The 23931-nt window shown below is 37.3% G+C and overlaps 1 protein-coding gene across 2 annotated transcripts in view; it reads left to right on the forward strand.

The window, feature by feature from the left end:
• Positions 1–19231, forward strand: part of TSEN15 (tRNA splicing endonuclease subunit 15) — a 38390-nt gene extending 19159 nt beyond the window's left edge. For both annotated transcript variants that reach the window (XM_069546277.1, XM_069546276.1), the window contains exons 5-6: positions 17344–17485; positions 18017–19231. In XM_069546277.1, coding sequence (XP_069402378.1) covers positions 17344–17485; positions 18017–18037 — 163 coding nt within the window. In that variant the 3' untranslated portion in view covers positions 18038–19231. The remainder of the gene's footprint in view (positions 1–17343; positions 17486–18016) is intronic.
• The last annotated feature ends 4700 nt before the right edge of the window (positions 19232–23931 follow it).

Genomic DNA, 23931 nt, shown 5'->3' on the forward strand with positions numbered 1-23931 from the left:
CTTTATTTGGTAATAAACTATCTATAAAAAGAAATCCCTGGGTTCACTTTAAAAATTATTATTGTCAGACAATATTGCTTGGATTTTTTAGTCTTTACCTAGCAAATATTTATCGGCTTATGTCAGGAGGTGGTCTGTGTTAGAGATACTGTGCTGATCAAGACAGCCCATTTCTTTCCTGAGGCATAATTGTTATGCAACATTGTGTTAGGTTCAGGGGTACAACATAATGATTTGATATTTGTATATATTGCAAAATAATTACCACGATAAATCTAGTTACCATTGGTCACTGTATATAATTACAGAGTTTTTTTCCTTGTGATATGAACCCTTAAGATCTACTTTCTTAGCCACTTTCAAATAATGCAATATGGTATTATTAACTATAGTCACCATGCTGTACACTACATACCCATGACTTATTTATTTTATAACTGGAAGTTTATACTTTTTAACTCTTTTCACCTGTTTTACCCACTGCCTCTGGCAACCTCCTATCTGTTTTCTGTGTCTATGAACTTTCGTATGGGTGTGCAGTTCCACGTATGCAGGTGACCATATGGTATTTAAGACTTTCTCTTGAAAGTAATGTTCTAGCTTTAATTGTTGGCTTGGAAAATAAATTTTATTTCATTTTTTGGTAATTGTTAGATGAGATCTAGGAAATAAAATTGTCCTTTGTTCAGAAATTTAATTAACAGTAATTTGGGACCACCTCCACTTAATTTATTGTTAGGTAATTGAATAACAGGGCTTCCCTATTGGCTCAGTGTTAAAGAATCCACCTGCAATGCAAGAGACATGGGTTTGATCCCTGGGTTAGGAAGATCCCCTGGAGAAGGAAATAGCAACCCTCTGCAGTATTCTTGCCTGGGAAATCCCATCGACAGAGGAGCCTGGTGGCCTACAGTCCATGAGGTCACAAAAAAATCAGACACAACTTAGCGACTAAACAGCAACAACAAATTGAATAACAGGAGTAGTGGGGTATACTGACAAGCACTTTACTTAAGGTTGTATCAGGACCCAGAAGGATGGGAAAAGCCTCCTGAAAGTGCTAAGAAACCATGTGTTAGCAAGACAAGTGGAAGTAGTGACTGCCTACCTATTATGGAATCTGGTTCAGAGTAGGTGCTTAATGGCATGGGCTAAGGCCATTAATAAATGAATAGAATGCATGGGAAAAGAGGGATGGGTGGGAAATGAGGGAGGAAGTGTTACATACATCTTCAAGGACATCACTGTTCATACTTTTTTGCTGTTACAAATTATACTGTAATGAATATCCCATGTAAGTATATCCTTGTTCTCATGTATGAGAGTCTCCCTAAGGGAGAAACCTGGAGGTGAAATGGCTGGGACATACAGCAGTTACACCTTCATCTTTACTGCTTATTAGTAATCTGCTCTCCAGAAGGTTATCAGTTCATAGTCCCACTGACAATATAGAAGTTTCCATAGACTAGGAGAAGAGATTTACTGATGTATAGCTGACAAAGATTCAATCAGAATATGTAAATAACTTCTGTGACTTGAGGGAAAAAGCAATCCAGATGAAAAATATGGGCAAAGAAAATGAACAGCAGTTCACAGAAGAGGAATTAACCAGGGAAATACAGACGTAAGATGTGCTTGTTCATGTTTTAGCTTAATGATGCAGAATCTTTTCAGACAGTTTCTGATGTTAAATTTGACAAAAGGTAGATCTGGGAGGATGTTTGAACAGGCCTACTACCAGTCCATTCTGAAGGAGATCAGCCCTGGGAAGGAAGGAAGGATGCTAAAGCTGAAACTCCAGTACTTTGGCCACCTCATGCGAAGAGTTGACTCATTGGAAAAGACTCTGATGCTGAGAGGGATTGGGGGCAGGAGGAGAAGGGGATGACAGAGGATGAGACGGCTGGATGGCATCACTGACTCGATGGATGTGTCTGAGTGAACTCCAGGAGTTGGTGATGGACAGGGAGGCCTGGTGTGCTGCGATTCATGGGGTCGCAAAGAGTTGGACACAACTGAGCAACTGAACTGAAACTGAACTGAACTGAACAGCTAGTTCATGACTTGCTTTGGAGTGAATTAGAAAAAAGGGACTCCCTTGGACATACGGAAAAAGTCTTCACCAGGATTCAGGTTTGGCAAGCTCCATCAAACAGATTTCAGACACCCTTTTACCTAGCACCTTTGTGCAAGGTCCAGTCTATACAATATACATGATTCCCTACCCCTGAAGCATGTCTGTTGAGTCCTAGGTTTCTAGAAAGAGGTCTTAAAAAGTACTGCTGCGTGGATGGTGTTGTGGAAGGACTTTATGTAGGGGAATGATGCAGTAGCTTATTCCATGTGGTTATAAGAATATTTTGCATTGGTAGAGAATGTTACAGAATTTTAGAGTACCTTCACTTGTTTCATTAGATCTAGAACCCTTAGTGGTATACAGAGTTCTTGTTTTATCCAGATTTCATATATAAAAAGCTGAGCTTAAAAAGGTGTTTTTATTTATGCTCTACTATTTCCAAAAGATAATAAAGGATTCAATGAATTGCACCAGAATCTCCTTGTAGATAACAAAGTCTCATAGCTATCATTCTTCTTACTTTGCTGGTGACTTTAAAATCTCTTATTGGAGAATAAAACCAGATACAGAAAGCAGCACAGTATTAATGCATAGGCTGCGTTACAAAGAGAACATTTTGAACACTTATAACCACCACCTAGTCAAGAAATGAAACCTTTCCAGGCATCTCAGAACTCCTTCAGTGTGCCCTGTGCTAAGCATAACCTTTTCCTTTCCCATTATTCTTACTTTTATGATGATAACTTTTATTTTGGTATACTATTGGATGGTATACTCATGGGTGCATTTTAATGTTTCCCTGTCCTCTGTATTTTCTGCAAATTGGAAGCTGGAATCAGGGCTTTGATTATTATCATATTAATAAGACTATAGCTGATGGTCTGTTCTTTTATCAGGAGGCATATAATGCCCTTTTATTTTTTTATGTACATTTAAAAATCAATGTAATTTCTACAAATAAAGCAGTTCCTTATTTGTATCTCATAAATTTTGCCATGAAAAAATGTTTGTGGTTATATCCTGTAAAACTCTGTTAATCTGCCGTAGAGATCAACAAGCTATCCATAAAGCTCTAGATAGTAAATATTTTGAGATTTGCTGGCTGTTTGTTTGGTCTCTGTTGCAACTCCTTAGCTCTGTCACGTTAGGGGGAAAGCAGCCCTAGACAAATATATAAACAGATGGGTGTGGCTATGTCCCTATAACTTCATTTACAAGAACAGAGGGCATCCAGATTGATCCATAGACTGGTGGTTTACCCACTCCTGATGTGTGGGTTCTGCCTCTATCCTTCTCTTTTCCTCACAATTTTTCTGTTAAAGAACCTAGGCTGTTTGACATACATACTCTCCCGTAGTATGGGTTTGTTGATTGCTCACTCATGGTGCGTTTCAGCATGTTTCCCTGTCCTCTGTATTTTCTGCAAATTGGCAGCTGAAACCAGCAGCTTGGTTAGATGCAATTGGATCACATTCTAGCTGGTAGTCCATTCTTTCATCAGGAGACGTGTAATGTCTGGTTTCCTCTCTGTGTGATCTTAGTAGCTACTGATGCTTAATGCCCAGCTCTGACTGGTGGTTTTAACCTTTATTTTAACTTTTATTTCACCTTTATTGTTGTCCTGACCCATGATTCTAGTCCACTCTCCTTGAACTGCAGTATAGATATCCTAGAGCTTTAGTTTGTATATTGTTCCCAGGACCTCTTTGTATTGACTCCCCACTCTGACTCTCACCCAAGAAAGCATAGTAGAATGTGAGTGGGTGAGAATGGTAATATATTATGGGGAATATTAATTTTATGTAAAAATATAGCCTGCCAACTTTGAAGCTTTGTTGTTAGAAATAAATTACCACACACTTGTATGATCAACCTAAGCACACCAGCTATAAACCACTATCCTAGACTGTGTTGCTTAGCTGCTTGATTGTGGTGTTTTTCTTTATTGTAAATGTTTTGTGTTCTTCACAAACTTAAAATGACATTTTTATTACTAGGGAATTTGGGTAGTATACAAAGCCCAAGAGCCAGAGGAGTTGGCAGTTGCAGTGGGTGCAACTGCATGTTATCCACAAAGGGTACAGTGTACCTAAGGCTTGTTAGCTGTTACCGTTACTGAAGGCCCAAGTTTTAGAATCTTTTGTTTGTAATACTGGACCACACTCTGTCATTTTCATAGTTAATTAAACTTAGTTATGAACTATTTCCCCAGTGATAATAATCTCACCATAGTCCTTAAAACTATGGTAGTAACTGTCTTGCAGCTTGACTACTGAGTGAGAGAGTGGCATATATATTTGAAAAGCTTATTCTTTCCATTATTTATTTTATGGTGTATATGTTTTGGTTGGCCTAAAAGTTAATTCAGGTTTTTTTCAATAAAATTTAATGGAAAGCCTCCAGTGAACTTTTTGGCCAACTCAATTATTTGGTGACTCCTTAAAAGGTAGCAGTTCTAGGCAACGTTTAATGTTATATCTATGTCAGTTTCTCAGAATGCCCAGACAGTTTGTGTATCCATTTCCTACTCATTTTCCCAGGGTTGGCCCCTGTTGGTTTTATGTATGTAGTTTCTGGCAAGAATACAAATTCCATCACAGACCAAATGTGTGTTTGAATAGTGAAGTCGCTCACTCGTGTCCGACTCTTTGCGACCCCATGGACTGAAGCCTACCAGGCTCCTCTGTCCATGGGATTTTCCAAGCAATAGTACTGGAGTGGATTTCCTTCTCCAGGAGATCTTCCCAAACCAGGAATGGAGCCCGGGTCTCCCACACTGTAGACAGACACTTTACCGTCTGAGCCACCAGGGAAGTCTTGTGTGTTTGAATAGCAGTGAGTTAATGCAGTACTTTGAGCAAAAGTGCAGTCTGTGGTCATTGTTTTCTCTAAAGCACTTTATACATGAAATTAGTGTGTGTGTGTCCTCTGTTGCCTTCCAGGCTCCTCTGTCCGTGGAATTTTCCAGGCAAGAATACTGGAGTGGGTTGCCATTTCCTACTCTAGGGGATCTTCCCAACCCAGGGATAGAACATGCGTTTCTCTCTTTCTTTTTTTTTTTTTTTACTTTAAGCTTTTTATTTTGTATTGGAGTATAGCCGATTAACAATGCTGTGGTAGTTTCAGATGAACAGGAAAGGGACTCAGCCATACATATACGTGTATCCATTCTCCCCCAGTCATGACTCTCATCCAGGCTGGCACATAACATTAAGTAGAGTTCCTCGTGCTGTACAATATTGCGCTTCCCTGGTGGCTCAGACGGTAAAGAATCTGCCTGCAGTGCGGAAGACCTGGGTTCCCTCCTGGGTCAGGAGATCCCCTGGAGGGGGGCATGGCAACCCTCTCCAGTATTCTTGCCATCCTGACATTGATATTTGTTGAATGTCCCTAAATGGATGAAGTCTATTACAACAAAATTAAGGTAGTTTTATAGGTTTCTGTAATAGTACTAGTATTATGGGTAGTTGTATATGGGAAAATACCTTCCTTAAGAAACTTACACAAGGACCCATAGCAAATTGTGAGGGGAAAAAAAATATTTTTGTGTTTTTTAGCTGTCAGTTTTGTTTTATTTTTCCTGGTAGAACTGTGTCATTTTCCAATTTGCATATCAATTTAATTTCCTCAGTAAAACATGAGAGATGTGCTGAAAATTCAAACCCCATTTGCCATGTTTTAAGCTTATCTGTTTTTATATATAAGTTTTTTTAAAAAGCCGAGCAGATAATTTTTTTTAAACAGCTGAGCAGAGTATTTTTTACAATTATGAGATCCAGGGACAGTTAAGATACTGTTTTTTTTTAATGCTCAGTAAATCTCTTTTGTTACAAAGGGCTATAGTTCCTTGCTGAGTAATACCAATGCATCATTCATCCTTTTAAACCTGACTAAATTATAAATGACTCTCTTCTCTCAGTGCCAGAGCAGGATAGTGGACAGCTTATGTGAGGATGGAACCTCTCCGATGACCGTTTTATCCCTCCACTTCCACAAATTAGTGGCGTTTCTTTTGATGTATGGTGATTGATAACCTCTCTAAAATGGGTACCTTCTACCAGTTTATCTGAAAGGCAGTTTTTCCAAATGTTCCCTTTCTTAGCATCTTCCTGTCTGAACATCACTCTGGAAATTAGGGGAAAAATAGCCTTTACCATTTCATATACCAGAGTGGTTATCTGCTAGTTCGGCAGCCATAAGGGTAAAAGTCTAATAACTTTTGCCATTTGATTTGATCAGAACTCTTTTGGTGAGATCTTTATATAATTTATGCTTTAAGAGAAGTGAAAAAATTCATTATACATAAAAATAGTGTCAGAGCCAAAGTTAGACTAGAAATCCTGTGAGTTTTTAATCTGATGCTTAGCTTATTAAACTGTATCAACCTGTTTCCTGCAATGTTGTTGTCAAGGTTTTTAGTGTTTCAAAAGAATACATTCTTCCTGACTGCAATTCTTTTTACTTTGTCGGAGTTACTGTAGCTTTTAAATATAGTTTTTAAGGCCTGTAAAGAGTAATTTTTCTTTTTTTAAAGGACATAATTATTTTAAAAATATTTTATTAGCTGTTTATGTGTTCTCACAGCAGTAACCCAAATAATAAAAATGGACCAGTTGTTTATTTTTAAATCCATTGTACCCAGTGTTTTTTTTTGAGGAAAGAGGGAAAAAACCCATATTTTAAAACACAGATGTGTAGGAAAAATTAAAATTTTATTTATTCTTCTTATACTAAAATAGTATAACTTTCAGTAAAAAATTTTATGAATATCTATAATTATACTTTCTCTTGGAGCATTAAATATGAATATAAATGAATATTAATAGAATTATAGGCCATCTAGAGCCGAAGAAGCATCTTTTTGTTTGAGGGGAAAGATAAAAAAGTAAGTTGCATATTGCTGCCTCATATTTTAGGTTGCTTATTCATTTATTAGGCATCTGTTGTGTGCCGGGTTGCCTTTTCGGTTTGTTTATGATTTCCTTTGCTGTGCAAAAACTTTAGAGAATTAACCTATGGTTACCAGAGGGGAAGTGATGTGAGGCGGGATGGTCAGGGAGTTTGGGATTGACATGTACATACTGCTATATACTTAGAATATAGCAATTGGATAACCAACAAGGACCTACTGTAAGCATGGGAAACTCTGCTCGATATTATGTAACAACCTAAATGGAAAAAGAATTTGAAAAAGAATAGATGCATGTTAAAAAAAAAACAACTCTTTATTTGCCTTCTTTCATAAATGGCAACACTATGCATTCTGAAGCTCAGGCCAGAAACCTTGCGGATAGTTATCGCTTTGTATCTATCTATACTTTATCTTTTAGAACAATTTTAAATTTACAGAAAACTTGAGTGGATAGTACAGAGGCTTCCCACTTAAGTTTCAGTCCAGCGCAGTGTTTATTAGTTATTATTGTCTTGCTTTAGTATGGTACATTTGTTGTAATTAATGAACCAATATTGATATAGTATTATTAAGTAAGGTCCATAGTTTTACGTTAAGGTTCACTGTTCTTATTGTACAGGTCTACTGGTTTTAACACATGCACAATGTCACATATCCACTGTTATACACAATAGTTTTATTGCCCTAAAAATCCCGTGTGCTGCACATAGTCATCCCTTTGCCCCCGCTCTGAACTGCTGGCTGCCACGGAACTTTTACCTCTCTCAGTAGCTTTGCCTTTTTTAGAATGGTGTATAGTTGAAAGTTTTGATTAGGATTGTGCTTAATTTATAGATCGCAATGGGAAGAATTGGCGTCTTAATAACATTGACTCTTCCTATCCAAGGATATGGACTGTTTCTCCATTTATTTAGATCTCCTGTGATTTCTTTCATCAGAGTTTTGTAGTTTTCTTTAAACAGATCCTGTGTATATTTTTCTTAGTTTATACCTAAAGTATTTAACTTTTTGGATGCTAACGTAAATGGTGTTGTGTTTTTCATTTGAAATTCCAGTTGTTCATTGCTGGTATATAGGAAAGCGACTGACTTTCATATATTAACCTTGCTAGATAATCTCTGATTAGTTTTAATCCACCTGTTCTCAGACCTCCAAATTAATTTGTTAACAAATTCTGTCACTTCTGCCTTAAAAGTTTACCTAAAATCTGACCGTCTCTCACCTCTTTTGCTATACCATATCATGCTGGTATAAGCTACTATCGTCTCACCCTCTGTGCTATTGCAACCTACAAAGTGGCCCTCTTTTATTACCACATTTATTGCTACCCAGTGTATTATATATTATTTACTTTCTTCTTCCTCCCACTTCCTTGATGGAAACAGGAACTCTGTTCTGTTCATTGCTATTAATACTTCCCCTGTGCCTAACCTAGTACCTGATATCTGGTGTCAAATAGGTATTTGTTGGATGAGTGAGGGAGATGACTCAATTTCTGCAAAAGAAAGTTGCTGAATAATATCTTAAAGAACATACGGTTGCTCCAAGCAACCTTACAAGAGTTTCTAAAAAACTAGAGTGTCTACAAAATTCATCTGTTTGCGAGATTTTCCCACACTTTACATGGTAACTCAAACTGTCTACATCTGTGGAGAGAACAGCCACAGATCTGGAGAGTCCCTCTGCTGATGCTATGAATAGACTCCTTACCTTTTAGTTAAATTGTTTTCCAGCCATATCTTCACCGCTCACACGCCCTTCTTTTGCCTAAGTGCTTGGAAGAAGGACTTACAGTAATGGTGGAGTAAAGGGTTAATAGAACTAACAGATCCTCCTTTAGAACATTTTTAAAGATGTTCTTAGTTATAAGATTTAATTCTGAAGTGCTACATATTTTTTGAAGGATACTCCATTATTATTTCCTGGTAAAAAATATTCCTTCTCTCCAAAAGTATATATTCTTTATTACAAATTCATTAAGTGATCATTATTTTATATGAGGCCTGAAGTCTAATAACTCGTGAAGTGACTTCTGGCGTTTGTCTGCCTGCATATCAGGATGCGTGTCCTCATTCAACCTCTGCTGGAAATCTGCCTCTGGTGAAACCACCCATTCTGGCAGCTTCTTTCAACTAGCATAGCATTTTTTTTTTTTTCTTACCCTCAAGAAAAAAACAAAAAACAAACTTGCAGTTTATTTTAGCAGAATGACTTCCCACTGGGGCAAATAGCCACACAGGCACTTAATTGTTGAGTAAACCCCCCTGAGACTGTAGCCGCCTTGATTTTTTATGAGGAAGGCATTGGCATGATCCCTTAGTGGGTGGTCTGTTATTCTTGAAACTTTGAGGGTTGAGCCTGTGGATGAGTAAGGCCCCGTGGGCACCAATTTAATCTTGCATTGTGTTTCAGAGTTGCATTATGGTGTGTCCTTTCAATATATCATAATGAGGCAGATCAGGGAGTTAATGTCTTTTATCAATACTAAAGCATGTATCAATTTGGCCACACTGAAGAGGACAGAAGAACTTATTGCCTTCTGTGGGGTGAAATTAATAATAATTTTAACCCATGATGCATTAAGATTGAAGTTAAAATTAATGTTGTCTTCAACTTTTTTGCCCTTTGTGCAAATTTCCAGAGATTACTTAGTCTCTATTGTAGGGTTCTTACCAAAAAAAACTATATATATATATGCTAAGATTTATCGAAAGAATTTAAATAGCTTGGAGAAATGGCAGTAGCCAAATAATGTTCTCTGTGTGTTTGCCTCAGATACGTTCTCAAGTTAGCTTTGTTAAACTTCAGAATCACTTTTTTCAGTATGCTGAGGTCCTCTCTAAACAGTTATAAGAAAGAAAAACCTGTTATAAACATCAAATTCTGTTACTCTTGATCAACAACTATGATACTGATTTATCTCTTTCTTAGGTGGGATTTTTCCCTTAAAATGTAATGAACTCAAAAATCTGAAGATCTTATTGTTAATACATAGGTTATATTTTACATATGTGAATTTCTATCAGATATGAACTATAAAGAGTTTTATAATCTAAATTATTATTTTAGATCTGTCTGATGTAACATCTCTACAATATCTTTGCAAAGAACTGAGCTTTTAAAAAATATGCATATAAGGAAACTTCGTTCTGTGGTTTCTAAATTAAGATTTCAAACTATGAGCTTGTTAGAGGTTAAATGAGACTATAGTATTTTAGTGATGCTTCATTATCCTCAGCATCTCTACAATCATGTGTGATTTTAAAAATAGAACTTTGAAACCTGTTGTTGTTGTTATATTGAGAAAGCACAGTCTATTGACTCAAATGCAAAGTAAACATCTTTAGGAGTTTATTAGTACCCCACAAGGGAACAAATAAGACAATTCTCAAATAGACAAAGATGATGGCATTACCTTAAACATGTGTTACAAATTGCCATTGACTATACGAGATCCTGAACAAGAATCTTTGTGAGACTTCCCAAGAGTGCTTTGAATAACAGAGGCAGAGAAATGATTTAATTCTGTTATAACTGAGAAAATTCATTGGTAATTTCCCACCCCCCCCCCACACTTCCACGGAGGATAAACAGAACTGTGAGATGGGAACTTCCATTTCATTTTTGACAGTGATTTCCCTCAACTCTGAAGACAATACCCCCTTTACAACTCTGAGCTAATTTTCAAATGTGAGGGTTTCCCACATGGGTGTTTTGAGTAAGTCTGAAAATGTTTTGCTATTTATATCAAAGAACTCTGGAAACAAATATGAATGAGATGGAAATTTCTATCCTAAATTTCAGTATTTGAGCTAGAATTCCCACGCAGTTTACATTAGGGGAAAAAACCGCATTCATGCACACACACATACACATATACATTTCTGATTTAAATCATGTTATATTGGGAGAAAAAGAAAATAGGTAAAAGTTGTCTTAAGTTGTTTTTTTTCCCCTTCCATCTGTGTCCCATCTTCGTCATACCCTGCCAGTTAGGGATATTTAAAGAAATTTACTTGTAAGTTATGTACATTGCAGTAGCTTCAGAATGTCACTTTCCATTAGTGCTGTGTAATAACACTTCTGATTAATATTTATGGTTGCTTCATCCAAATATCTCTTTATAAAGTAAACCTCTGATATGAGCAGTAAGCTAGCTAATTATCATACCATTCAATATAGGTGGATATTGTTTTTTAAGAGCAAGGTAAGGTAAGGTAAGGTAAGGTGAAGTCGCTCAGTCGTGTCCGACTCTTTGCGACCCCGTGGACTGTAACCTACTAGGCTTCTCCGTCCATGGGATTTTCCAGGCAAGAATACTGGAGTGGATTGCCATTTCCTTCTCCAGGGGATCTTCCTGACCCAGGGATTGAACCCTGGTCTCCTGCATTGGAGGCAGACGCTCTAACCTCTGAGCCGTCCCAATTTTCAAAGAAGGAAATCTGGTGTAGATAGTTGATAAAAAATACTGTATTCAGTGACTACCAGTCAGTTTGTAAAGCCTTTTCATGTATGCCACCCCACTGATTATTATAGTAATCCTATTTGTACACATCAAAATATACTATCTTCAGATTATAGCATCATTTGTTAAAAAGACTTTCTTCATTGAATTGCCTTTGTACCTTTGTCAAAAATCAGCAGATCAGACTTATAGCGTATTAAGAAGTAATACAGATGATAATATTAACACAAAGGATGGGGCTGTAAAGAAGTAAGAAATGACAGAGAGTAACTTGAAGAAATATTAATACCAGAAATATTAAATATGTAGGTTAATATATTTTGTATCCTTTTTCCTCTTAACTTTTTTAAAGATATAAGATTATATAAAGTAATAATGTAACACTGTACTGAGTTTATAGTATATACTCATACATGACAATAATAGCACAAAGGAGGGAGAAAAGAATGAAATTATATTGGAGTTTCTCTATTTGTTTTAAAATTGGATTAGAATTATTCTGAGTAAATTGTGATAAATTAAGGTGCATATGGTGTGATCTCTAGAACCACCACTAAGAAACTCAAAAAAGTACAGCTGACCCTTGAACAGTGCAGGGGTTAGGAATGCCAGTCCTCTGCATAGTTGAAAATCTGAGTACGACTTTATAGATGACCCTCTGTGTCTGCACTTCTGTATCCACAGATTCAGTAAACCAGGGATCATAGTACTATAGTATTGAATACATATTTATTGAAAAAAAGTCTATAGATAAGTAGACCTGCACAGTTCAAATCTGTGTTGTTCAGAGATCAACTGTATAGTTAAAAAAAGCACAAAGTAATTAAAATAGTATTCTAGAAAATATCAATACAAAAGAAGGAGGTAAAGGAGGAACAGAGGGACAAAAAAAGACATGTGATATACAGAAAGTGGAAGTGAAAATCACTCAGTCGTGTCCAACTCTTTGCGACCCCACGAACTATACAGTCCGTGGAATTCTCCAGGCCAGAATATTGGAGTGGCTAGCTGTTCCTTTCTCCAGGGGATCTTCCCACCCCAGGGATCAAACCCAGGTCTTCCTCACTGCAGGCGTATTCTTTACCAGCTGAGCCACCCAAAACAAATAGCAAAATGGCATACTAAATCCAACAATATTAATACTATTTTAAATGTGAATGGATTAAACTTTCCAATCAAAGGACAAATTATAAGACTGAATATAAGAACAAGATCCAACTACATGCTCTCTGTAAGAGAGACACTTTACATTCAGAGACAACAATTTTGGGAAAGTCTGAACTATTTCTTCTACACTGCTGTAATCTAAATGTGTCCCCTATGTTTCATATGGTGAAATCTTTAGCTCAGAAGATGATGGTATTAGGAGGTGAGATCTTTGGAGGTGCTTAAGCAATCAATGATGGTAGAACCCTCCTAAATGGAATTAGTGCCTTGAAAGAAGACCTCACAGAGGTCTCTTACCCCTTTCACCATGTGAAGACGCTGTAAGAGGGTTCTGGCTGTGAACCAGGAAGAGGACCTCCACCGGAAAGAGACCATGCTGGTGCCTTGATCTTGGACTTTTCAGCTTTCAGAACCCTGAGAAATAGACTTCTGATGTTTATAAGCTGTGGTATTTTGTTATAGCAGCCTGAACAGACTAAGATACACACTATTCTCTCCTCATTTTCTTTCTGCAATTTACATGTATGTTAGACTGATATTGCACTAAAGGCCTCTGATGTTTTATTTAAAGAAAAAAAAAATGTTCTCCTTGTATTATACTTCAATTAAGTTTTTTGTGACCTGTTTTTAGGTTCACTGAATTCTTTCTTCTGTTGTGTCTAATCTGTCATTGAGCCTAGTCAGTAATTTTGAAAATATATTTTTAGATTCTAAAATGTTCATTTTCTTTAGAATTTTCATTCTTTTGCTTAAATTTTTCATCTTATCACTCATTTTGTCTGTTTTTTATCAATACAATAGTATTTATTGTAGTTGTTTTAGAATCTTAACTCCAGCATCTAAGTTTTTCAACAGCCTTAGTTTTCTGATAGTCTTCTTGTATTGATTTTTTGCTGTTGATTAGTAGATATATTTTCCACCTTCTTCACATAGCTTTGAGTTTTTCATGGGATGCTGGCCATTGTGTATGCAGAAGAGACTGAGGTTCATAGACTGATGTGGGTGCTACCTATCTGCCCCTGACTCCGCCCCCCAAAGAGCTCATCCTTTCCTCTATCTGGCAGGTAGAGGCAGGGTCTTATTTAGTCATTCAGATCAGAAGTCAAGAGGAATCACGGCTGAGTTGCAGCTTTATAGTGATCAGTTCTGTTCTGGTTTCAAATGTCTTGAGAATGGAATCAGGCCTCTCTCGTCAGCAGGGCCTAGTGATTAGGGCTTGCCTGCCATTTTCTAGTCCCTTCCCCAGCTTTTCATGCTGCTGCTTAAACACAGCAGAAGTCCCATGAGTAAGAATTGGTGAACTGGAGGGACTGATGTCCCTCAAGATTCCAGTCCCCCACACCAGTTCAAGTGTGGCTGTTTTCTCCTGGTCCCAGGGAAGTCACTTTCCTATGACTGGCTCACTCCTCCAGCCACAGTGACCAGACTTAGCAGTTGCCCTTGAGGGTTAGAAGTGGCTGTGTCTTGGTCTCTAGTTTACCCAGGAAGGGCTTATTTCTCATTGGAATTTAGCTCCTTTATACCTCTTTGTGTTTACCTCTCTTTTATGGCATTAAAGAAAAATGGTATATTTTTAAGCAAATGAGGTATTTTCTCTTTATTATCATAGGAATGGTGGTCTTTTGAGATCTTCTATATCCTACTTAGAAGTGAAATCTCCAGCTCTGACTTTTGAATATGTAATATTGAAAAAGAGGAACACTGACTTGGTGATCATATCTTACAATTTTTTTTTTTACAATTTTTATTCTTAACTTTTTTCATAGTGTAGAGTAGGGGTCAACAAACTTTTCTTAAAGGACCAGGTAGTATGTTGGGCTTCATGGGCAGGGTGGCAAAATCAAGGCTATTTTGTAGGTACTTATATGACCATTCAAAATGTACCATTTGAAGATATAAAGGTCATTCTTAGCTCATGGGCTATAGAAAAGTAGGTGTGCAGAGTTTGGCAGGTATAGAGACAAATGATAGAGCAATTTGAATGTTGTGATGACATGTTAGAGAAGCAGGTTTGAACCCTGGGTTGGAAAGATCCCCTGGAGGTGGGCATGGCAACCCACTCCAGTATTCTTGCCTGGAGAATCCCATGGACAGAGGTGCTTGACAGGCTACAGTCCATAGGGTCGCAGAGTCAGACACAACTGAAGCAACTTAGCATGCATGCTGGTTAAAGAAAAAGCAAGCAACTGTCAGATATTTTGAAGAAATTGCTACAGATACTTGGAAGCATTCTACTACATATTATTAACAATCTTTTTCTTAGAAAGCTTTGACACTCAAAATTAGTACAAGCCAGTGGAAGCAGACACTTAGGTGTGTAAATACAAGGTAGTGATTATAATAATGTAGGTTTGCACAAGGTGTCTCTGTAGGATTGGGGAAAGAAGATGATGCTTTGCTGACTCTTGAAAAGGAATTAAGATTTATTTTCAGGCAAAAATTTTATTTATCCAGTATTACCATGCTGTTGAATTGACTCTCTCAAGGTCATCTTAGAAATGGTTTGACTATGAGGTTTGACAAACTTAGAAACTCATTCTCTCCTTATGTGATTATATACTTGTGAATATTAAATGACAGGTAGTAGGTAAGCAGCCTTTTGTGACTGTTTTAAGAAACCAGTTATCACTCTGTAACATATTATGCAGTGACTAAATGGTAGTTTAGCAAGAACAATTCAGTTTCAGCTTTCCCAGAGGTTTATTGCTGTTTTAAATCACTTTTTTTTTTTTAGTTTTTTATTTTTTTAATTTTAAAATCTTTAATTCTTACATGTGTTCCCAAACATAAAATCTTGTCTTCTCCACAGGTTTTTTAAAAAAGTATTATAATTACTGTAGGAAGACTGTTTCAAAGCAGAGACTTCTTTTTAGGTGCTTTATAAATTAAAGAGCTAGTAGGATGGGTGAAGAGTCACCACAAGAATTTTTACTTAGAGTTGGGAGTAGAATTTAAGGGGACAAATCAGGCTTTTGCTAAAGAGAGTATAGTGTTATTGATGTATTCAGTTGTAGCATGTTAATATGCTAGTAAATCTTTTTCCAATTCCAGAAAATTGGTTAGCATAATGAAAAAAGCAGCTGATCATTTTTTATTTCCCTTTTAAGAAGGCTCCCCTGGAGTTTACATTTTCCTCAATTACTGAACACAGGTTTTGTTAGGTAGGTAATAAGGATTTTTAGTTCATGGTAAGCAAAAGCTAACAGTGCTTTGAAGATCTTGATATTGGATTTACTAGATTATTTTCCACAGCAAGCAAACCAAAATCCTTCATAACGTTGATACTTGACATTTAATTTTATAAAAAATTTTTTTCTCTCTGTATTTTTCTTTTTGCTTTTATTAAGTATCAGAATACATGAGAGCCACAGAAATATGTGTATTCATATCCAATACTTCTGATACTTGGAAAGATCCAGCAGAATTATTTAAAAAGAAACTACTACCTGCAGAAAGATGATTATCACAGTTTATCTTTCTTAGCACCATCCTCCTCACAAAAAAGAAACCCTGAAAGAACATTACAGCAATAGGGGAATGATTGGATAAATTGTGAATCAATAGAATATTATATAACCTTATAAAGACTGTAATTTTGAGCACCATGTAGAAATAAGGGGAAATATTTATTATAGTCTATTGAAAAAAAAAAAACAAAACCCTGAATACCAATTGTTTTGCTGTAAGATACCAAATTGGAAACTTGGAAGATGAGTAACGGAAATTTTTAGCTAATTTAGATGCACTAAAAACTGTTAGTATTAGTAAATACTATTAGGGAAATAGATGGGGAAACAGTGGAAACAGTGTCAGACTTTATTTTGGGGGGCTCCAAAATCACTGCAGATGGTGACTGCAGCCATGAAATTAAAAGACACTTACTCCTTGGAAGAAAAGTTATGACCAACCTAGATAGCATATTCAAAAGCAGAGACATTACTTTGCTGACTAAGGTCCATCTAGTCAAGGCTATGGTTTTTCCAGTGGTCATGTATGGATGTGAGAGTTGGACTGTGAAGAAAGCTGAGTGCCAAAGAATTGATGCTTTTGAACTGTGGTGTTGGAGAAGACTCTTGAGAGTCCCTTGGACTGCAAGGAGATCCAGCCTGTCCATTCTGAAGGAGATCAACCCTGGGATTTCTTTGGAAGGAATGATGCTAAAGCTGAAACTCCAGTACTTTGGCCACCTCAAACAAAGAGTTGACTCATTGGAAAAGACTTTGATGCTGGAAGGGACTGGGGGCAGGAGGAGAAGGGGACGACCGAGGATGAGATGGCTGGATGGCATCACTGACTCAATGGACGTGAGTCTGGGTGAACTCCGGGAGATGGTGATGGACAGGGAGGCCTGGCGTGCTGCGATTCATGGCATCGCAAAGAGTCGGACACGGCTGAGCGACTGGACTGAACTGAACTGAAATACTGTTAGTGTCCCTTTCTGAAGGTTCCCTAGATACAGTTTGATTCTCTTAGGTATGATGATCGGGAGAGATGAGTGAATACAAAAAAGGAGGACTGAAAGACAGTAGATAATGCTTATTTGTGGGATTTTCTGTATAAAAAGGTAACTTAAATGTTTATATTTGAGCCTTCAGACATTTCCTGAGTCAGCGTTATGGATATAATGTTATTGTGTACCTTGACTCCAAGATTTTACAGTATTTCACCTTGTTATTAACTGAGTGACTGTGAATCCTAAATGTGTTATGACTCTGTTTTCAGGATAAGGGAAATCTTGAAGGCATCGCGAAAATTGCAAGGTGATCCTGACTTGCCCATGTCGTTTACTTTGGCTATAGTGGAGTCTGACTCTACAATAGTCTACTACAAACTCACTGACGGATTTATGCTGCCGGATCCTCAGGTCAGTTTGGAGGTGACTATCAGTAAAACAGTGAAAAAAGAAGAAAATTATGACATGATTTTAAGTGTGAATCAATGCGTTCACAGAACCATCGCTTCTTTTGCAATATGAAAATTCAAGGGAAAAAGGAATTGATGTCTCATACCTCAGAAAACTAGCTATGTTCTGTTCAAAGTAACATGTTCCTGGTTGTTTTCACAAAAAATTATTTGACTTCCTCACTCTACAGAAAATTTTGTAGTTTCCAAGAGTCCTTCACCAAGTCATGACGCATTTAATTATTTGATGAGTAACTGGGGTGGAATATAAAGGCTTATAATAGTTTTAACCAAAAGAACATTTAAGGAAATGTTAAATTGGTTGGCATTTTGACAGGAACAATTTAATACATAAATGTGTTTCATATGATTTCTTCACATTGTTAGCATAATTGAGATAATCACAATAAATATCTTTCGAGTTTTGCTTTAAATTACATTATCTTTTGGGGAAAAGGTCCATCCTGATCTTTTTCTTTTTTTTATGTTGCAGAATATTTCGCTTAGAAGATGACACCTATCCTTCCCGATTAAGAATCCTTATCCTGGATTAAGAACCATCAGCCTGGTTCATCTTTTATCTCAGAGATAGTCAGGGCTGACTTAGCTGGTCCCATTCCAGAAGTTTTCTTTTTTGAAGAATAAAACTTTCCCATATAGAATTTATTTTGTTAAAAAAAAAATAGTAAGATAGTTGCTCTAGAACTTTCTCACCTGGAGACAGTTTGATTATAGTCATATACAAGTTTATGCCTATGGTATGTTCAGAAGGATAGGACATTCTTGAGACCACCATCTCTTTCCCTTACTGAACTCTCTCTGTGCCTTTTGGTCACTACAGCTAGTCTGCAGAAATGGAGAATTTACTTTAGTTTTCATGGTACAATTAATGTTACTTCCTTCTTTGGTTAACTTTAAATCAAAATTAAAAATATGCTCATCCAGAGTATAAAATTGCATATCTAGATTAATAGGGACCAGAGAAGTGTTAACCTACAAGAGCACTGGGCCTTTTTTTTCCCTATTCTTACTACTACCACCATACTGTATCATAGCTAGACTATTGTAGGAGAGATATTAATGGTAGCGGACAGTGTGAACCTTAAAAACATCTTTCTTCAGTAAACCTAGTTTTTCTACTTTTTCTTAATTAATTGTTGCGAAGAAACGTATTTTAAAAGTTAAAGCAAGAGTCAGAAAAGTTTTTCTGGAAAGTGCCAGAAAGGAACTATTTTAGGTTTTTCAGGCCATATAGATTTTCTCACTTCTCAGCTATGCTGTTTGTAGAATAAAAATAATTGTAGACAGTATGTAAATGAATGGATATGCCTGTATTCCAATAAAACTTTATTTACAAACACATGGCCATAGTTTGCCAACACCTGGTCTGGGGAAATAGTCAATAAACATACAAAGGTAATGAATTGTGTGTTATGTACCCATTAAAAATTAGAAATGAGTATACTGTAAAACATGAGAAAATGCTTAGTAAAAAGAAAAAAGCAAGATACAAAAGTGTATGAATGGGTATGATTATGGCTGTAAATAACACACCAAGTGTATAATAAAAAAGAGGACAAAATAAATTCCTAACTGTGGTTATAATAGGAGCGCAGGGCAGTAAATGGACGGCTTTGTCTTTCTTTAAGATTTTAGTTTTTCTTTGTTGGTATTACTTTTATAATAAAAATGTTTTAAAGTAAAAAAATGTATCCTGAGATCTGTATTTGTGATTAATTTTTGTATATTAATATTACCACAAACTTTGCAGCTTAAAAATACAACACGTTTAATATCTCAGCATTAGGTCCTTTGTAAGGCTGTCACGGCTGTAGTCTCATCTGAGGCTGTATTGGGGAAAGGTCTCCTTCCTCACTCCTGTGGTTGGGAGCAGCTTTCTGTTCTCTACGGGCCCTTGTACTGAAGACCTCGGTTTAGTGGGCTGTCAGCAAGAGGCCGCCCTCTTGGTCGCATGAGCCTTGCCAGCGTAACTGGTTGTTTGCTCAAAGCCAGTGACAGAGAGTCCGCAAGGTAGACCTTGTAATCTTACATAATGTAGTCATGGATCCTGTCACCTTTGCCATTTTCTGTTGGTTAGAAGCAAACCAGGGCTTATTACACTTGAAAACAGCAGTAACAAGAATGGGAACTTGGCCAAAAGAAGGAAAATTGTTTAAAGCATCATTCTTGAGCCACAGTAGTTCCTGACTCCTTTCCTTTGGTGTTATTTGAATTTGACTTTTCTTTTTGATGGAAGGTCTTGGTCTTTCCTTCCCCAGAAGGCCTGAATATCCGCCAATTCAGAACAAAGTGTGTTTCTGTGACCCCAGGTAGAAATGTGCAGACTTATCGGTTCGTAGGGTCTTTGCCATTTGACTCCTTTTGAGGCTTTTCATTGCAGTGTTAGAAAACAGTCTGTATTTTCAGAAAGATATGTAAGACTAAATGAACATTAAATTTATGTGTCAGGCCTGGTGACCGGTGGGCCCCTAGGTAACTACAAGATCAGAAGTGCCTTGGGGTTGACTGTGAAAGGAGCTTTCTGTGAGAAAGCTCCAAAACTAGGTTTCAATCTCCCTGTATGTTCTGGAACGTTTACTCTTTTTTTGGAATGGTCCCTATGTACTTGACAGAAGTCGCCCTGTCCCAGGACAGCCAGGTACCTGCTCGTGTGAAGAATGGTCCAGAACAGGTTGAAAATGGAGACAACTTAGCTCTGTTGGTCTCATTTTAGTGAAAAATTGGTAAACTGATTTCTATAGTATGATCAAGTAATTAACCTTTTATTAGATAATTGCATTTACATCTACTTCTCTTGTTAGACAATGGGCTCTTTAAGAACAGAACAAAGAACTGTGTCCTTAAAATTTTTTTAATTAAATTGTAGTTGATTTGCAATATTAGTTTCAGATATATAGCATAATGATTCAATACTTTTCTAGATTCTACCCCGTTTAAAGTTACTGCAGCATAACGGTATATTTCCCTTTCTGTGCAGTGTATCCTTGTTGGTTTTTATTTTGCACATAGTAGTTTGTGTCTCTTAACCCCCTACCCCCGTTTTGCCCCTCCATCCTCCCTCCTCCCTACTGGTAACCTCTAATTTGTTCTCTGTATCTCTGAGTCTGTTTCTGTTTTGTTAATATTCACTAGTTTTATTTTTAGATTCCACATATAAGTGATAACAAACCATGTCTTTTTAAAAATACTTCTGTGTAGCTCATCACCTTTCACAAACTGGCATATACTGAGCACTCAATAAATATTTCGTGAAAAAATGAATGCTAATTGTAGACTTGTTTATTTGTATAATGGTTTACTTTTTGCCCGAAGGCAAACTAAAATGATCAATTTGGACACCAGAGGGCACTGCTAAATAAGCACAAAATTTTCAGACTTTAGAAATGAATTAACTTGAGAAGTGGTACTCCTGAAAATTTATTTTCAATCGATGAAAATAAATGAAAATATAAATAAGTTTTATGTGCTTACCTTCCCCCTCCTTTTTCTTTCTGGTATGACTCCAAAATTACACTCTCTGCTGACATTAAATATGTGACTTGATTCATGCATTACTGGAAATATAAATCTATATTTAAAAATAAAAGCTTATTTGGGGCAAGAGTGGGTGGGTGACTGGTTTTTTTTTCCTCGAATATGGTTTTGTTCATATTCGTCTGCCATGATGCATTTCATTTTTTCCATGCAGAAGCCTAATACATTAAATAAAATTTTCAAGAGCAGATCAGGTAGCAAGAGACACCAGCTCTAAAACACTCACTGAACTGGCTAATTCCTGGTGGTGAGAGATGTAAATTGCTACTGTAACACCTATAAACTTGTCCACTAAAGGGACGCCCTCTCTAGATGGGAGCAGGTTGGAGGAAAGGGTGTGCGGTGGTTTCCCTCTAGTACTGTCTTTGTCTTTGTATTTTGGGGTTCCTCCTCAGTGCTCCTTCTGTGCTGGGACGGCTCAGAACACTGAGTGATCTAGGTCCTGTGACTCCAGACTGAACTTACTTTGCTTCCTTACCTGGGCTGTCTAGGAGAATGCGGTCTTAAACACTGCATATCTCTCATGAAGAACAGAGGGTGGAGGCACTTAGGAATTCTAAGCTACAACTAGAATAGAATAGTCATCCACAAAGTTCATGGAATCTGCAGTTTGAAAAAAAGCTGAAACAGCTTTACACTTTTATATGCCTGGAACCAAGTGGCTTAATCAAAACTTCATGGTGTTTCATCTTCTCTCTCCGAGCGTTTCAGTTCTGAATTCCTCACTGAGGTCACTTTTTCCATTGCAGCCCCAGCAGGAGGGCTTTCACTGCGGCAGCACTGTGGTTCCTGCCAGAGTTTATAGTTCTTCTAGACAGAAGCTCTTTATCCATCTGCAGTATGTTACCTTGACTGTTTACATGTGCGGAATAATGTCGTATTCTCTGAACAATTAGTACAATTTTCCCTCCTTCCAGACCAAGAGCTGTCCGTTCCTTACCACCCCCACTCCTGCAGCTAATCCCCTTAATGATCTTTGAATAAGAGCTTACTTAGGTTCACAAAGGAAGAAGATGGGAAAATCACATAACTTATTGGATGGGTCTACTTTTAAAATGTTTAGATGATTCTGGAAGATAAACCATTTTAACTAAAATCAAACAAAGATTGGCTTTTTAGATTTCAGGATACTAATTGGAGGTAGTATTAGGAATTTAATTAAAGTTTATTAATTTATTAACATTTAATTTATCTTCAGACATTAACTGGACTCCTCTGTGCTTAGATGACTATGGTAGGTGCTGAGGTAACAAAGATTATTGAGATATGACCTGTGCTCTTAAGGAGCGCAGATAGCATATTACGACTCTCCTGGCCAAAACTCTAAAGAGTGTTGCTGGTATGAGTGAGGAATACCTGTCACGCAGCATATGAAGTATGAAGTTTATGCTGTTTACTTAATGGTGAAGGGATTCCACAACTGAACAGTTTTCAGAAAATCATTGCATATTTATTATTTGTCCCAAACGACTGAACGTTGGACAAGATACAGAGAAATATTGCCTAGGGCACCTCTCAAAGACTTTTGTCTGACTTACAAGGAGAAAAATCTCTGTGTACAGGTAATTTGAGAATGTTACAAGCCAGTATTACATATAAATGCTAAACAATAATTGTAGTCTTTTATTCGCTACCAAGAGCTTCAGTACTGTTTATTTTGATTCTCACAGCAGAGCTGATGTTATTTACTTGCTGTGCTGTGCTAAGTTGCTTCAGTCGTGTCTAACTCTTTGAGACGTGACAGACTGTAGCGCTCCAGACTCCGCTGTCCATGAGATTCTCCAGGCAAGAATACTGGAGTGGGTTGCCATGCCCTCCTCCAGGGGATCTTCCCGACCCAGGGATCGAACCCATGTCTCTTATGTCTCCTGCTTTGGCAGGTGGGTTCTTTACCACTAGTGCCACCTGGGAAGCTCCGTTTACTTGCTTTTATTACTTTATGTGTAAAAGTATATGCATGTATATGTATAAAGTGATAAAAGTTGGATGACGCTTTCATTGTTGGATGGTATCACTGACTCGATAAACATGAGTTTGAGCAAGCTCCTGGAGTTGGTGATGGACAGGGAGGCCTGGCATGCTGCAGTCCTTGAGGTTGCAAAGAGTTGGACACAGCTGAGCCACTGAACTAAACAGATGCATTGGCAATGTATTGATAAAGTTTTATCCCAAAGAATAAATACATCCATGTCCATGCTTTTATGTAAGCAAACCTAAAACAATATTTAAGGTTAAATGAGAAATCAGAAAGGTTCTTTGCTTATTGGAGCTAAATTTTGTGCTGGGACAAAGTAGACTCGGGGAACTTCTAAATGATGTTTTCACCCTCAGTGAGGAAGGGTCTGGCACCCTAGACATCCCCCAAATATGCTTGCTACTGCTTGAAATCCTACCATAATTCTATTCTTGATCATAAAGCTTTGATCCAATTTGACAAGCATTTTTGCAGGACCCCATGGCAAGGCCCAATGCTAAGATTCTGGGGAACTATAAGCCCAATTATTTTATTATTAGAATCAACAGATAAAGTTAATCAATTGAACTGTTGTATGAATTTCTAAATGTTTAATTTCTATACTTACCTCAATACAGACCAGAGATATTTTGTGGATAGATTCCTGTATTTGGAACACACTTTGAGTAGCATGTGTTAGAGCTCCTGGTGGTTCAGCTGGCAAAGAATCTGCCTGCAATGCAGGAGACCCTGGCTTGATTTCTGGGTTGGGAAGAGACCTTGGTGAAGGGGTAGGCTACCCACTCCAGTATTCTTGTCTGGAGAATCCCCATGGCCAGAGGAGTCTGGCAGGCTACAGTCCATCAGGTCACAATGAGTTGAACACGACTGAGCGACTA

The sequence above is a fragment of the Ovis canadensis genome, chromosome 12 (genome assembly GCF_042477335.2).
Source record: "Ovis canadensis isolate MfBH-ARS-UI-01 breed Bighorn chromosome 12, ARS-UI_OviCan_v2, whole genome shotgun sequence".
Taxonomy (NCBI): domain Eukaryota; kingdom Metazoa; phylum Chordata; class Mammalia; order Artiodactyla; family Bovidae; genus Ovis; species Ovis canadensis.